This window comes from Emydura macquarii, unplaced genomic scaffold (assembly GCF_026122565.2).
Source record: "Emydura macquarii macquarii isolate MOO-44397 ecotype Brisbane River unplaced genomic scaffold, CSIRO-AGI_Emac_v2 contig_629, whole genome shotgun sequence".
NCBI classification, from domain to species: Eukaryota; Metazoa; Chordata; order Testudines; family Chelidae; genus Emydura; species Emydura macquarii.
Window position 1 is genome coordinate 3,595,830 of NW_027130766.1, and position 15,327 is coordinate 3,611,156.

A 15,327-nucleotide genomic window follows, 5' to 3' on the forward strand; every position below is an offset into this window, starting at 1 on the left:
AGGCTGGCGTGTGTAGGCTCGGCCGCTGCTTCCTTCTTGCATTTGATTTCCTGGTTGGATTTAATTCGCTGCCCGGCCCCCGGGAGCCTGCACAGATGCATGCAGACAAGCAGAGACGGCTCCAAAGCTGGGGTCCAGGGACGTGACCACAATGCCGCCCTGATTGACCCCCGCTGGCGATCTGCCCCGGCGATCTCCTCTGCAAGGGATCCCGGCTCTGCGAGGGGAGAGCCAGTCGCCCCAGCCCCTCTGGCGTGGCCCCAGCCTGCTCGCTGTTACGCAACAACGCGTTAATGTCGAATTAAGAAATTAATCCAGAGGCCTGTCGTCTGTGCCGGGCCCTTTTTGTGGGAGGGGGGAGGGTGTGGAGGGGGGTGTGGATAATCCAGAAGCATCTGTTGCTCTCTAAGGAAATGTTTTGTAGGAGATGTGCCGGAGGGGGAGGGCGGGGAGGATACAGAAGCAGCCTCTGAGCATCTGTTACGTAACGTGGAGGCGGGCCGGGGCGGCTAGTGCTGGCAGATGTCGAGGGCAGCGGCAGGTACCATCTTCCTGAGACACAGTGTCAACGGGCCAGGTCTGCGGCTGATGTAAATCCGCATCCCGCTGAAGTCAGTGGAGGGATGCTGGTTGGCGCCAGCGGAGGATCTGTCCCCTGTGTGCTAACCCTGGCACGCAGGAGGGCCCCCCTCCTCCACGGGGCTCCCGTTCCCAATGATGGGGGCTGGTGTATGTTGCAGAGGAGGCCGGGTACGGGGGCACGAAGCCGGCAGCTGTTTTTGTACCTGTCTGGATTGGGGGTGGATTTCTAACTCGGGGTGTCCGCTTGCCTGGGGCAGCTGCAGCCGGGTAACAGGGAGACTCTGGAGGGGGGCGGGGTCCCGTCACAACTCTGCCAGGTGGGAGGGTGAGATTTTTTTTCCCTTTGGTGCATTACATCTGGGGTCGTGTTAAAATCCAGCCGTCTCCCCCCGGGCGGTCATTTTCTCCTGTGCAAAAGGCGTGCCAGGCGGTACTGACTCAGAACATTAACACCTTCCGCCTGCTCTGCGCTGGGGCGCACGACCCCGTGAGGGCAGGGCCCCGGGGGATCAGGGCCGGGGCTGTGTAGGGAGGATGGTCTCATTCCAGCTGTATGGGAAGAGCCAAGCGCAAGGCGGCGGCAGGACCCCCGAGACCACGATCGCAGCTGCCTGCGTGGGTTGCCCCTGAGGACGGCTCGCGAAGGGAGCGGTGCAAAGCAATAATAATAGTAAACACTTTTCCAGCAGCCGTCGCTAGGCCGGGTAACGTGTCAGGGATTTCGCATTCCCCGAGCCCGGCTCTCCGCCGATCCTTAGGGCCCAAGAATTGGGGTCAGCTAATAATAATTACATTTCATCCTTCCCTCGCTCCTTCCACTCAGGGCTTGTAAAGTGCTTGACAAAGCCTGCAGCGTGTAACCCCTGCAGCCCCACCCCTGCGAGTGTTGCTGTGGTGCAGCCAGGGAAACTGAGGCACGGAGCAAGGCGGTGACTCGAACGCTCCCCGAGCTGGGACTGAGTCTCCTGCTCCATCCACTCGACAATACTTCTGCGCCCCCTTCTCCCCACCGCCCCAGTGTGGAAGGAGCGCACTGAGGTGGGGGAAATCTTGCACCAAGTCTGGGGCCCTTCTCTTCTGCCCGTCCTAGTGACATTCAGCCTGTTGCTTCTAACACAGGGGATGGATTTTGCTCCCTGGCCTGCTTCTCGCTGTCCCCCATTTGTGTGAGGTCGGCAGCCCCCTTTCCTTAGGCAGGTGAGGACAGATCTGCCAAGACGGGCCTAAACTCCTCCCAGACACTCAGCGGCTCAGTCGCGCAGCGGGTCTGATCGATGCCTTTGCCAGCCCGGCCCTCGGGACCGCTCCAGTTCAATGCAGGGCGTGGCAGTGCAGATCGCAGGGTGAGAATGACACCCGGCTTGGCCGAGCGATCTGCAGCGTCCGTGGGGCGTGGGTGTCTGTGCCGGGGAGCTGACGGCGTGTGTGCAATTCTCCTTTTCCCTTGCAGTCTCCTCCGTGTGTAACAGTGCCCCCGGCTCCGGGCCCAGCTCTCCCAACAGCTCCAACAGCACCATCGCTGAGAATGGCTTCACTGGGTCTGCCCCCAACATCCACACCGAGGTAAGGTTTGCACAGGGCGCTGGGCCTCCCCCACTGCACTTCCCGCTCGCTTTCACTGATAATGTGCTTCACGCTTTCCTGGTTACCCCTCATCTCTAGACCAGTTTTGTGGCTATTTTAACCTCAGGGACGTTTTCCTCCCCTCTGCTTTGTATCTAAACCTTTCCTTCGGGTCGTCGTGGGCTGCAGCATTCCAGGAGGGAAGGGTCAGTATCGGGTGTCGTCAGGTTGTGGGGCTCGCAGGGGGCTTCACGTCGCTCGCGCGTGTTACGGGAGCGAAGCGCACGCGCCGGTGTGGCCTGTCTCCGGGTGGATGCTAGTGGAGCGCTGGGGTTTCTAGTGGAAACCGCACTGCTTCTCTTGCTGGCTGCTGTCGGGTGACTCCCAGAGGCCTGGGGAAAAAAAGCCTTTGAGGTTATTTTTAGCTGGGGCCGGGAGAGTGAATGGGGCTTTTTCTTCCTCTGCTGTTGGGTTGCTGCCGTTTAAAAAACTCCCAACGTTTGTTGCCTAAAAATCAAAACAGCCGACCACCAGATTACCTCCCCCATGCCTTCCCCGGGGACCCTAGCGAGGGCTGAGCGCGGTAAAGGCGGGATGTTGTTTAAATCTCATTGGCCGCCTTGCTGCACTTTGCTTCCTTTCTCCATTTTCCTTCAGCTGGAAGCTGGTCAGTTTCCCTTCCTCTGCGTTTTCTGTGGGTAGGTCCCCAGGGCAATCGCCCTGTGCAATCGGAGCACGTGTAGCAGAGCTGAGCTTGCTTTGACACAGCTCGCTCAGCTACCCTGGCACCCAGGGTGCGGCTCCCACGCTGCCAGGACGTCACCGCCCCAGGAGCTGAAAGGAGGCTGCGCAGACAGCAGGGCCGGGAATGCCGGGGCAGAACTGCGGGTGAATGAACGATTAAGGAAACCCTCGGTTTTAATTCGTTCCATCGCGGTCGATTGAAATCCATTCAGATCAGTGAAAGTGTGATTTCTTAACGACAGTGCAACCGAACCAATTCAGGAAATAGGCGTTAATAATGACCCAGGAAAACGTTCCTGTTACTAGGATTTTGTGTCCCCCCCTCCCTCCAAATCTGGAGTGGCTGGTGCAGAGAGATTGAAGGTGCCTTGACTGTGGGATGTGACAGGGATGATATCCCCTTTAACCCGTTAAAGGGACAATCCGGGGGCGGCCGAGCTGGGTCCCCCCATGTGTGTGCTGGGGGGGGTTTGCACACGCTCTGGTTTCTGGACACAGAGTTCATCATTCGCGCCCATAGCCCTGTGGCTGGCCTCGAAGCACAGCTAGTGTGTCTTGTGTCCACGGGCCCTTTGGATATGTCACCGGCGATCCACAGCACCAGATTTCCGGGAGGAGGGGGGCGGGGGATGCGCAGGTTCTAGGCTCCCACCTGGCGTGAGCTCCCTATTTTGGACCGTTAGCCTGGCCACTAAGCCCTGCTGGTCTTCGTCATGGGGTTCCCTGTCCTGGAACCTGGAAGATCATCTGCAAACATCCAGGTCCAAACCCAAATACAACCCATTTGTGTCACAAGTTTGTTCAGGTCTCTGCATCTCTCTCTCCCTCCCCCCAAATGAACACAAGACGTCACTGCTGGGTTCGTGGTCCCTGGGCTGTCACGGGGCATAGCTGGTCGGTAGCTGGCCGTGATGTAGGGCCGTTAAGAACATGAGAACGGTCACACTGGGTCAGACCAATGGTCCATCCAGCCCAGTGTCCTGTCTCCTGACGGTGGCCAGTGCCAGACCAGAACAGGGCAATTATCCAGTGATCCATCCCCTATTATCCAATCCCAGCTTCTGGCTGTCAGAGGCTAGGGACACTCAGAGCTTGGTTTTGCATCCCTGCCTATCCTGGCTAATAGCCATTGATGGACCTGTCCTCCGTGAACTTATCTAGTTCTTTCTTGAACCCCATTATAGTCTTGGCCTTCACAACATCCTCTGGCAGAGAGTTCCACAGGTTGCCTGTGCGTTACTGGGAGGGAGGGGAACACCCCTTTTTTCCCCCTGTACTGGAGCAACTGGAAGCACACCCGGGAACTCGGTTAGGCAAAGTATAAACCCGAGAGACAATGAGAGTTGATACGAGGCAAGCACAGAGCAAAGGGGGAGACGTCTTTGGGCGCTGCGGCAGGCCTGGCTCTAGGCCTGCCTAAGGGAGCCATCTGGCGGGTTTAACGACAGCCGTGGCAGCTGCAGAGGTGTCTCTGACCCCAATCGGGCTGCGCTGCTGCTCCCTGCTTCTGCCGTGGGGGTCAGCTGCCAGGAGCCGGTCGCTACGTGGCTAGGGGCTTCTGCGCCCAGCGGGGAAGGGGGGGCCGCGAGGTCCGAGGGGATGTGGGGAGACCTCGCCGGGGGCCACGTGGGCCGAGCGCATCCATGAAACTCGCTGGGCGTCATGGCGTGAAGTCTGGGTCGAAGCATCTCTGCTGTGTCCTGCCTGGGAGGGTGCGTCCTGGGCTGCGGGCGGGACGGCATGCTGGGACGGGGGGGGCCCTTCCCTGGTGCGCTAGCGCTGAGCAGGGGTGGAAATGGGGGGGCGGTTCTCCTGGGGAGCTTGAGCTGACCTTTACCCGCCGTAGCTGTAGTCAGTAGGGGTGGATTTTGGGGGGGGCAGATCCCTGTCTTGAGAGGGGCCGCGTTGGCTGGCGATTGTCATCAGAGCGGGCGACGTCTCTGCTCTCCGGCCGCCCGGCTGCCCCCTCCCGGGGGAGCCTTTCCTTCTTTGCGCCCCGCAGCCGCCGTCCGCATGGATCCCGCTCCCCCAAATAAAACCCTTCCCAGGACGGAGCCGTGGGCTCACCTGCTGGTGCCGCACCTGTGTGACGGTGGAGGAGAGCGCCCCTTGCTGGCTAGTGCTGTCCTAGCAAGCTGGCAGGTGGGGGGCTTAAGTAGCTTCTTACCCTTGTCTCTTTCTCCCCCCCACCTCCCCCTCCTTCCCTTCTGTAGCAGATGCTCCCCCAGCACAGAGCCCTGACGATGGACGGATCCACTAGCCAGCTGAACCTCTATACCTCCCCGTCGCTCCCCAACATCTCCCTGGGACTGCAGGCAACCGTCACCGTGACCAACTCGCACCTCAACGTGAGTACGGGCGCGAGCGGGCAGCCGGCCCCCCGGCTCCTGCCGGCCCCTGGGCGAGGAGGGCGGGAGCGGGAGCAGAGCCCTGTACATGGCTGCGGCGCTGGCGAAAGAAGGGCAGGCCCCGTGTCTGTCCCGGGGGCCTGGGGGCTCCCATCTCAGAGCCTGGTCCCCTGCGGCTGCAGCGTCACATGCACCGGCGGGGATAGAGCATAGCCAGGCGGAGCTGGGGACCATTTCACCCTTTGCCCTGATGTAAATAATGCGGGGGGCAGAGCCCAGCAAAGAACCCAGGGAGTCCTGACTCCCAGACCCCTGTGCCGCGCTGCTTCCCCGCCACAGATCACCCTCCCGACCTGACGGCATGAGCAGCGCTGAATTCCCTGGTTCTCTGAGCGGGGCGCAGCCCCCCCGTTCTAATAACTCTAGGGTAGCACAACTGGAGGCCGAGGGTGAGATCAGCCTGGTATCTTAGCTCCTGCTAACAAAAGAAGGACAGGGGAAGGGATGAGCCCTTTTGTGTGCCGGGGGTAAACTGAACAACCCTGAGAGTGCCCGAGTTCTGATCCCAACTCAGCCCCTGGATCCCGGCCTGGCTAAGTTAAACCACGTAGCACTCTGTGCCTCAGTTTCCCAGGGAACAGTTTGTCACAGGAGCGTGGTGAGCCGCGGCTGATGTGTGTGAAGCGCTTTGCAGATGGAGAGCTCCATAAAACCAGCGTGTCCTATTGCCCGCCATTTTACAGGCGGGGAAACTGAGGCACGGAGCAGGAAGGCGACTTGCCCGAGGTCGTGCAGGGAGTCGGTGACGAAGCCAGAAATAGAACCCAGGAGACCTTTAGGACCCACCATGGCTTTTCAAAATGGGACTTAAGGCTCTGGTGTCTCTTATGTGCTTTGGAAAATTTTACCCTGGGCCCCCCTCTGGAAGATGCGTTAGCCAAACACAGGTCGTCGGGCCCAGCACAGGGGCGAGGGGGTAAACTTCTCTGGCCTGTGCTGTACGAAAGGTCAGAGAAAATGATCTGATGATCTCCTCTGGCCTTCATCTCTGGGAAACCCAGACTCCATCGGATTCCTTGGAGTGGGGTTCTCCCGGCTGGAGATCGGGGTTCGGCCCGAAGATCCCTGACCCTGCCTCTTACTGACTGGTTCTTTTAAAAACCCCACCTGGTTTGGAAATCCAGCCACCTCCTTCCCTGTGTTCCTTTCTTTCCAGCCCATCCCACAGACCAAGCGAACGAGCCGTCAATCACCTTTGTCTTTCCTTGGCGGTTTGTGCGGCTGTTGGTTTTAAACCGTAATTAGCAAAGCGAAGGAGAGTAATAAAGAAATCAGCTGTTCCTCCAAAAAACAGCCCCCAGGACCATCTGAGGCGGCCCCAGGGGGTCCAGACGGAGCGAGGGACAGGAGCCCGGCTGGCCCGTGCCCCTCCTTGTGCCACGCACGACTGCCAGCCCGCTCCCAGCTGCCCAGGGGCCAGGGCACGGGGCACGTCTCTAGCTGAGCACGGTCCGGGACTGAGTAACTGACCTTTGTCTGCTTCACCTTCGCTGGGGCGAGGCCTTGTGGCCATCTGGGGAGCGGGACAGAGCTGGATGTGGGGGGGGGGGGAGTACCTCATTCATGGCTCCAATACCCCCCTTCCCCATTGGTAACCCCAGTGGATTCGGGATCCCCAAGAGATCCTGCTGTCCTGGGGAGCCCTGAGCAGCCAAAGGTGTGTTGGGGGGGTGGGGGCTGATCCTCCCCACCCCCAGCCCTGGCCGTCATTCAGGAGCAGGGCGAAGGTCTGCAGAGGACCAGTCATCTCAGACTCTCTCCTTCCCCCGCAGGCTTCCCCGAAGCTCTCCACGCAGCAGGAGGCGGAGCGCCAGGCCATCCAGTCGCTGCGCCAGGGCGGCGCCCTGACGGGCAAGTTCATGAGCACCTCGTCCATCCCCGGCTGCTTGCTGGGGGTCGCCCTGGAGGGCGAGACCAACAGCCATGGGCACGCCTCCCTGCTGCAGCACGTGCTGCTCCTGGAGCAGGCCCGCCAGCAGAACACACTGATCGCCGGTGAGGGCGGGCCGGGGGGCCGGAGGCAGAGCCCAGGCCATGCTGGGGGCCGGGGTGGGCAGGGGGGCTTCTGCCTTTGCCCCTTTCTTGCCCATCGCTGAGGGATCTTGGAAACAGCTGCCCTGAGAAGGGGCTCGGTATCTAGTCCCCCGGTGGGTGAAGAAACTGAGGCAGAGAGCAGGGTTCTATTCCAGGCCGTGCCACCGGCTTGCTGCACGGCCGGTCATTTGACCCCTCTCCGTGCCTCAGTTTCCTCCTCTTCGGAATAGCTCTTTGCCTGTTTCGCCGCACCCCTGTCAGCGTGGCTCTCCTCCTTGCGCAGAAGGGGAAACTGAGGCGCGGGGGGCAAGGTCACGTAGCGACTCCGTGACCAGAGCTGGGGAGAGAACCCAGGAGTCCTGACTCCCATTCCAGTGCCCTGACCCGCAGCCCACGCTGCCCGTTACAGCCGGCACAGGGCAGTGGCCCAAAGCGTGGCTCTGAGTCCAGACACGTCCCCCCCCCCGATGAGCCGTCCCTGCGCTAGGCTGTACATCCCGCTTAATCCTCTGCCCGGCTGCTCTCTCCTTCCAGTGCCGCTCCACGGCCAGTCCCCCCTGGTGACAGGCGAGCGCATCTCCACCAACATGCGGACGGTCACCAAGCTGCCCCGGCACCGCCCGCTGAGCCGCACCCAGTCCTCACCGCTGCCCCAGAGCCCGCAGGCCCTGCAACAGCTGGTCATGCACCAGCAGTTCCTGGAGAAGCAGAAGCAGCAGCAGCAGATTCAGCTCGGCAAGGTTGGTGACGGGGCGGGGCGGGCGGCTTGTAGGGCCAGGGGTGGGGGAGAACCTCTCCGGCACCAGAGAAACCCACTTGGCGCCACGCTGGGGAGAGGGTATCTGCTGTGCGCGGCCCGGGTGCCAACCCCAGCCCCTCTCTCTAAAGATCATCACCAAGACGGGCGAGCTGCCCCGCCAGCCCACCACGCACCCGGAGGAAACGGAGGAGGAGCTGACGGAGCAGCAGGAGGCGCTGCCGGAGGACCGGGCGCTCCCGGGGCCGGTGGCCTTCGTGGTGGACGGCTCGCCGGAGAGCGAGAGCCCGCAGGACGACCTGGAGGAGGACGAGGGCTGCGTGCAGCTGAAGGAGGGGGGCGAGTGCGGGGCGGAGGAGGAGCACATCGAGACGCAGGAGGCGGAAGAGCTGGGCGTGGCTTACAAGCAGGTGAGCCCCTCCCACTGCTCCCCCAAAGAAACCAGGGTCTCCTCCGCCTTACACGCCGTCCGCCAGCAGGACGTCCCCTCTCTCGGGGCCGACGGGCGGATTCAAACCCAGGCCTGTCAGCAGCTAAGGTCTTCTGCCTCTGCAGCACGGGCAGAAGGAGTGACTCCGCCCGCTGGCACCTGTAGTAGGCTGTTATCCTCTTCTGCGGTCCAGCCGCCCGAGGGCGACCCGGTGCTCGCGCCACCAGAGGTGTGACCCCGGGGAGGTGTGGGCAGCCGTGGGAGAGACGCTCGCTCCAGCCGAAGACCCTGCTCGGTGTGGGTCTGGCCGGCGTCCCTGACCCGTGGGCCCGGCCACACCTGCCTTGCACCCTTTGGCACAGACAGACACACTCCTGCCCACGCTTCCCATCTTCCCCCCCCCCGGCGCTGCCGGCTCCAGCCATTCAAAGCAGCTCCTTTCAGCTCTTTGCCGCACGCGCCACGTCTGTCAAGTCTGCCGCCTGCCGAGCCGGCTCCCCATTCACGGCGGGCTGCGGCAGAGATGGCTCTGAGGGGCGAGTGACTCATCCACACCCCCACATGGCCCTCTTCGCTCCCCGCTTCCGGCCCCCGCACACAGACCTCCCTGCATCGGACCCAGCTGCTGCTTTCGGGCATGACTCATCCAAAGCCTCTTGCGTCTTGTCTCTCTCCCCCCCCCCCCCCCCCCCCGGCTGCTGAATATTTGCTCAGCAGTGAGGATGGGTGGGCGTGTGGATGCGCGGCGAGGAGGGACGAGTCTCTTTCCCCAGAGGGGACGGGATTTGTGAAAGGAGCGCGGCGCGCGGGCGGGGAGGAAGCTGCGGCGCTGTGGAATCGCCGGAGCCCCTGGCTGAGCGCTCCGCAGCCGGGTCTGTTCAGGACCTAGCTAAGGCTGGGGCTGCGGAAGCTGGGCGTGGATGAATTCATCCTCCCGGCGCCCCTGGGGGTGTCACTGTTGCCCCCGTACGGCTGAGGTACGGGGGAGGGGGCTCCCCAGAAGTGGGGGGGCAGCAAATTCCTCTTTGTTGTACATTTCGGCCTCGGACTGGCACAGGGGTGGGGACGGAGCTGGGAACTGAACCCCTCCCTGGGCCAATCCAGCGTCTTTCTGTCCCCGTCACCGGGGTACCTGGGGCGCCGCAGGCTGGTTTCCCGCAGGGTTATAAGGAAGCCAGCCTGGCTATTCGGCAGGGGCAGGGCGGGGCAGATCCTGACAGATGCAGGCGTGAGAGCCCAGACCCGGCTCGGTGGGATTCGAGGTGCCGCCTTTGTCCTGCGCACTGGGCCTCCTGCTGGCACTAGAGGCCAGGGTCCCACTGTGCCAGGCACTGCACAGACCCTCAGCCAGTCCCTGCCCGACAGAGTGCACAGTCTTCACAGGCAGAGCGGACCAAGGGCCGGAGGGGAAACTGAGGCACGGAGAGGGGAAAGACGGGTCCGTGGCAGAGCCGGGAACAGAACCAGCGTCCCAGCTTGTGGCCCTGCCGCTGGACCAGGCAGCCTCGGACAGGCTTGGCAGCCGGTGGATTTCCCTTCTCTGGGCTCTGTTCCGGCAGGTGTTCCCAGACGCCCAGCAGCTGCAGCCGATCCAGCTCTTCCCAGCCTCCCTGAGCATTGCCGCCCTGCCTCACCAAACGCTGAGCCGGACCCAGTCCTCGCCTGCCAGCGCGGGTGTGAAGAGCACGGCGGCTGAGCCCCCGGTGAAACACATGTTCACTACAGGTAAGAAGTAATGTCCCAGAGATCACCTGGGATGGGGGGGAAACAGCCGAAGCCACCCCCACGGCCCAAGCTCCGTCCTCTCCTGAGGCTGAAGCGGGGTGCAACTTACAGTAACGTGCAGACCTACAAAGTATGATCATCCCTCTCCGTTCTCGAGTGCCGTGAGCACAGTTGGCACAAAGGGTCGTCATTAGACTTCAGAGTGAACGTCCTGCTGAGCTGAGTGATGCAGCTCGCGCCGTCTTTGCATGCTTGTCTGCAGACTCAGGCAGACCCCAGGGTGCCGCTTAGGTCCGGATCAGCTTTTATTGGTTTCTTTCCAACCCTCAGGCCTGGAAACTTTTAAATGTGTGAAAATGGAAACGTGAGATTCTCCAGCAGAATCAGGCAGGAGGATCCTGGAGCGGCCAAGGCAGCCCGGTTCTCGCTGCGTCCCCCGCAATCTTGTTGCCTTAGAAAAGAGACATTCAGTGGCTCTGTTGCTGGCCCATGATTCATAGGGCACCTCTGCGCTGCGATTAAAACACCCGCGGCGCCGAGTTGCGGAGCCTGGGGCAGCTGGCTATAAAATGGCAGTGTGGACGTTTGCCCTCCTCAAAGGGTCTCGGAGCCCAGGCTCCAGCCGGCGTGTCTACACTGCCATTTTATAGCTCCCCGCCCGAGCTCTGCTAGCCTGCCTCAGCTGACCCGGGCAGGTCTGTTACTGCAGTGTAGACGTGCCTAGAGAAGCTCGGGAAGGAAAAACCCGTGCAGCCAGGATAAAAGTCTGGGGCCTCTGCTTCTCAAAGCACCTGCTGATACAACCCAGCTCAGTTCGCCAAGGCTGCACTGCAACCGCTCTCTCTGCTCCTCGCCACCACTAGGGCGCCACGCCAGGACATCTTCCAGGGCTTTGCCCCAGGCTGTTCCATAGCTGGACGGGTCGTGGGGTTCCCGCTGCCCCGTCTGTACCCCGCCCCCTCCCTTCTCTCTCCCCCAGGCGTGGTCTACGACACGTTCATGCTAAAGCACCAGTGTATGTGCGGGAGCACTAACATTCACCCAGAGCATGCTGGGAGAATCCAGAGCATCTGGTCCAGGCTCCAAGAGACCGGCTTGCTGAGCAAATGCGAGGTGAGAATCCGGAGCGGGAAGCTGGGATGACAGCCATGCCTCGGTGTCGGAGGGACCGGGGGGGGCTCAGAAGGCAGCCGCCGGGTTGAATTGCCCCGGGGCACCTCGTGCGGAAAGTGTCCTGGGACCACGAGTGGCTGGGGGGGTTGGCTTATTGTTCCACCTCAGAGATGATGCACCGGGCACCCCCCGGCTCCAGGCATGGCAGGAAGGGCTGTTGAATTACCAACACCGTCTCGTCCGTCTTCACTGCAGAGTTAGCCTTGGCGTTTGGCACCTGCCCACGCGTGAGCGGCCACGGGGCAAAGCCCTGCCCACGTCACTGTTGCCACATTCCCCCGTGGGGGCACAGCCCGGGCGTCTTGCTGCGCTGAGCCGCTCTCTGGTTCTTTCCCAGGGGGTTGTGGGAGAACCTGGGCTGGGCACGTGGCGAGGGTGAGGGGAGTGTGGGATGGCGTTGGAGGACTCGGCAGCTCACGGCAAAGCGGGTGGGTTACCAGCCCAGGCTCCAAGCCCCAGCCGTGCCAGCCAGCCGGGGTCGAAAGCCCCACCAAAACTGGTGGAGAGGGTTTTGGGTGTGGACCGGGGGGTGAGCCCAGATGCAGTGTGCAGTGCAGACCTGGCCTCCCTAGCACAAGAGACGGGGGGTCCCCGGCTTCAGCCAGCCCAGCCCGCCTGAGGTGTCCGTGAGATCGGACACTGCCCCGCCGGCTGTGCCGTGCAGAGAGAGCCAGGCAAGCCTCGGGACTGAATGCCCCAGCGCCACACCGTCACTCGGGGCAGCTGACGCCTCGGTCGTCCGGGATCCGGGGCTGTTTGGCAGCTTGGAAGGAGCTCAGGGTCCGGTTCTCGGCTGCACTTCAGTGCCGCTCTGGCAGCACAAAGCGGGTGTGGAAATAGCCCAGGGAGAAACCCTCGCCCCTGCCAGCGTCGGAGGGTGTGTGGGGTGGGGGGGCATGGCTGGGGTGTTCTGGCTACTGCTGTTCTCTGCTGCCCAGGGCCAGTGGGGGGCAATAGGATGTTCAGGGTAGGTTGAAGCAGCTCTGGGGTGGCTCTGAATTACCTGGGGCTGCCCAGCCTCCGAATGCAGGGAGCACAACCCCAGGGAAGGGAGCCCAGTCAGCTGTTTGGATCCCCATGGGACTGTCTGGTCCCCAGCGCCGGCGTGAACGCATCCCCGATTGCCACCTGTGAGGTACAAACCCCCAGGAGCTCCGGGGTGACCCTGAGCTGGCCGTGCGCCCTGGGGCACAGCTGCCAATAAAGCGAGGCTCCCGGGACAGTCTGGCCCAGTGGCAACCCCAGCAGGGACGCGCCCTCACCCCGTTCTCTCTCTGCTAGCGGATCCGGGGCCGGAAAGCAACGCTGGATGAAATCCAGACAGTCCATTCGGAGCATCACACGTTGTTATACGGAACCAGCCCCCTCAACCGGCAGAAACTCGACAGCAAGAAGCTGCTAGGTGGGCGGCCCTGGCAGCGCCCTGCCTGAGGGTGACCGAGGGCCCCTGCCTGCTCCCGCTGGCGTCCCTGGGCGTTTCGCTGGTGGCTGCAGAGGGAGGCAGATGGGGCTGTTCAGTCTCTGTGGGCTGCATCTAGTAGAGACAGCACCTCCTAATGGTTAGAGCAGGGGCCAAGGAGTCAGGACTCCTGGGTTCTTTCCCTGACTCGGGGGATGGGAGTGTGTCATAGGGGTTAGAGCTGGGGGGACTGCAAGTCAGGGCTCCTGGGGTCTATCCCTGGCTCTGGGAGGGGAGTGGGGCATAGTGGTTAGAGCAGGGGGAACAGAGAGTCAGGGTTCCTGGGTTCTATTCCTGGCTCGGGGAAGGGGGTGTGGCCTATTGGTTAGAGCAGGAGGGACTGGGAGCCAGGACTCCTGGGTTCTTTCCCTGTCCCTGGGAAGGGAGTGTGGCCTAGTGGGCAGACTGGGACTGGGGACCCTTTCGGGTACGGTGAGTGGTTGGACATTGGACTAGCTGGACCCAGTCCCCATGGTTATTACGGCAGGAGCTGGGACACCAGTTCGGATGGGCCCAGCGGGGGTGATGCAGCGGGGCAGCTCCTATGCCCCTGTGTCCAGATCTCCCCCCCCCCTTTTTACCTCTCCCCAGTGCAGATCTCGAGGGGCGGGGCGAGGGGGGCCGTGCCCTCCCCAGGCAGGGGCGTGGGCTCTCGGCTGTCGGTCACTGCTCCCTCTGCTCTGCCCAGGTCCCATCAGCCAGAAGATGTACGCGGTCCTGCCCTGCGGCGGCATCGGGGTGAGTAGCTCGACCCGGGGGGGGGGGGTGAGGGGGCTCGGTGCCGCCCCCCCTAACGGCCCTGCTTGCTTCCCGGGCAGGTGGACAGCGACACGGTGTGGAATGAGATGCACTCGTCCAGCGCCGTCCGCATGGCCGTGGGCTGCTTGGTGGAGTTGGCCTTCAAGGTGGCCTCCGGCGAGCTCAAGGTGAGTCCCGCGTGCTCCCGGCGCGCCAGCCGGTCTCCCTCTAGTGGCGGAGCATGGCCACTGCAACAGCCTGCTGCTGGGTCGTCTTATTGGTCGTGCTGGAGTGCCTAGGGGTCCAAGTCACGGGGCGAGGGGCTGCACTCACGCAGAACAAAGACCGTCCCTGCCCCCAGGGGCGTGTAGTAGCTGGAGGGGTTGCCCCTTTAGCTCAGGGAGTAGGAGATTGTGATTTTGGCGCTGGAGCTCCCGAATTCACATGGAGCCGGTCTACATAGAGGATAACAACCTACTACTGCTAGCAGCTAATGGAGTTCTCCTGCGGCTCTCCTTGGAGAGAGCTGCGCTGTGGTGAGGAAGGTCCCGTGCTCAGTCCCCGCTGCTCCATGTAGGGGGTGGTCAGCGGGAGCGCTCCCCCACCGCGACAGTGAAAGCTTCCCTCGTCTGTTCCCATCCGCTTTCACCCCTGCTCCTCGGACTTGCACCCTCCAATTCCCCTCTGACAGGGGCTGCAGCAGAGCACGTTGCAGATGTTGCTGGGGTGGCCCGGGAGAAGGGGGGGAGAGAACGCGCTGGGGCCAGTTGCCATGTCGGAGGAGCCCCGCGGCGAGTGGTCTCGCGTTGGAGTCTCCTGGGTGGTCTCGCTGTGCCTGCTGGTGCTGCTGGGATCGGGCGAACCAGCCCTTGTGACTCTAGCTATGGTGGCAGCGGAGAAACGGGGTGCTGGGGGGGGGGATGGCAATGGGCAGGTTCCCCTGAACACAGGCGCTCGTGTATTTACATCCAGGCTGTGCCACTGTTGTGGGTCTTCTTTCTGCTTGGAAGCGACTTGTTCTAAGCCCTGTCCTGTTGTTTCTTGTCTGAATAGCAGTGAGGAGCCCCAGTCACAGACTAGGCCCTGCCCCAAAGTGCTTACAAGCTAAGTGAAAACAGCATTTCTCATCTCACGTAGCCGCCCGCCCGCCATTCTGTGCGTCCCCGGGTCTGTCTGGGCCTGCCGTGCCTGGGCGTCGTCAGAACAGGGGGTGGGAACCTCTGGGTGAGAGAGCTTCTGATCTGCCTAAATCATTTAACACCCTGCTTCTCTGTGCAGAATGGATTTGCCGTCATCCGGCCACCGGGGCACCACGCGGAGGAATCCACTGCCATGTAAGGGCAGGTTTTTGCTCTCTTCCATCCTGGGAGGCCGGGTAAAGGGGAGAACGCTGACCTGAGCCCGAAGGGCCAGTTCCAGCCGGGCATTTCCCCCGTCGGGGGGCCGTGAAGTCACACGGCTGGGGGGCTATCGGGTTATAACCAAGATCAGCCCCACTACCACTCTAGGAGGAGCTTTCCCACCGGGACTGGTGATTTGGGGCGCCCCACTAGAGATGCCGCCAAGGGGCCTGATATTCAGGGCTCTCTGACTGCCAGTCCCTTTGCAAGTGTCCTGAGCGGGATGCTTAGAAACCCCAGCGACCTGTGAAAACCTCCCGCTGAGCTTTGCCTGGCTCCTGCGTGACTCAGCGAAGGCCTCCTCTCTGCCAGCC

At 62.4% G+C, this 15,327-nt stretch overlaps 1 protein-coding gene across 2 annotated transcripts in view; it reads left to right on the forward strand.

Annotated features, from left to right (window-relative positions):
- HDAC5 (histone deacetylase 5) overlaps positions 1 to 15,327 on the forward strand; it is a 99,379-nt gene that overhangs the window by 70,381 nt on the left and 13,671 nt on the right. For both annotated transcript variants that reach the window (XM_067541068.1, XM_067541069.1), the window contains 11 exons: positions 2,033 to 2,145; positions 5,103 to 5,237; positions 7,070 to 7,292; positions 7,866 to 8,071; positions 8,220 to 8,498; positions 10,078 to 10,243; positions 11,223 to 11,356; positions 12,698 to 12,818; positions 13,564 to 13,613; positions 13,694 to 13,801; positions 14,892 to 14,947. In XM_067541068.1, coding sequence (XP_067397169.1) covers positions 2,033 to 2,145; positions 5,103 to 5,237; positions 7,070 to 7,292; positions 7,866 to 8,071; positions 8,220 to 8,498; positions 10,078 to 10,243; positions 11,223 to 11,356; positions 12,698 to 12,818; positions 13,564 to 13,613; positions 13,694 to 13,801; positions 14,892 to 14,947 — 1,591 coding nt within the window. The remainder of the gene's footprint in view (positions 1 to 2,032; positions 2,146 to 5,102; positions 5,238 to 7,069; positions 7,293 to 7,865; positions 8,072 to 8,219; positions 8,499 to 10,077; positions 10,244 to 11,222; positions 11,357 to 12,697; positions 12,819 to 13,563; positions 13,614 to 13,693; positions 13,802 to 14,891; positions 14,948 to 15,327) is intronic.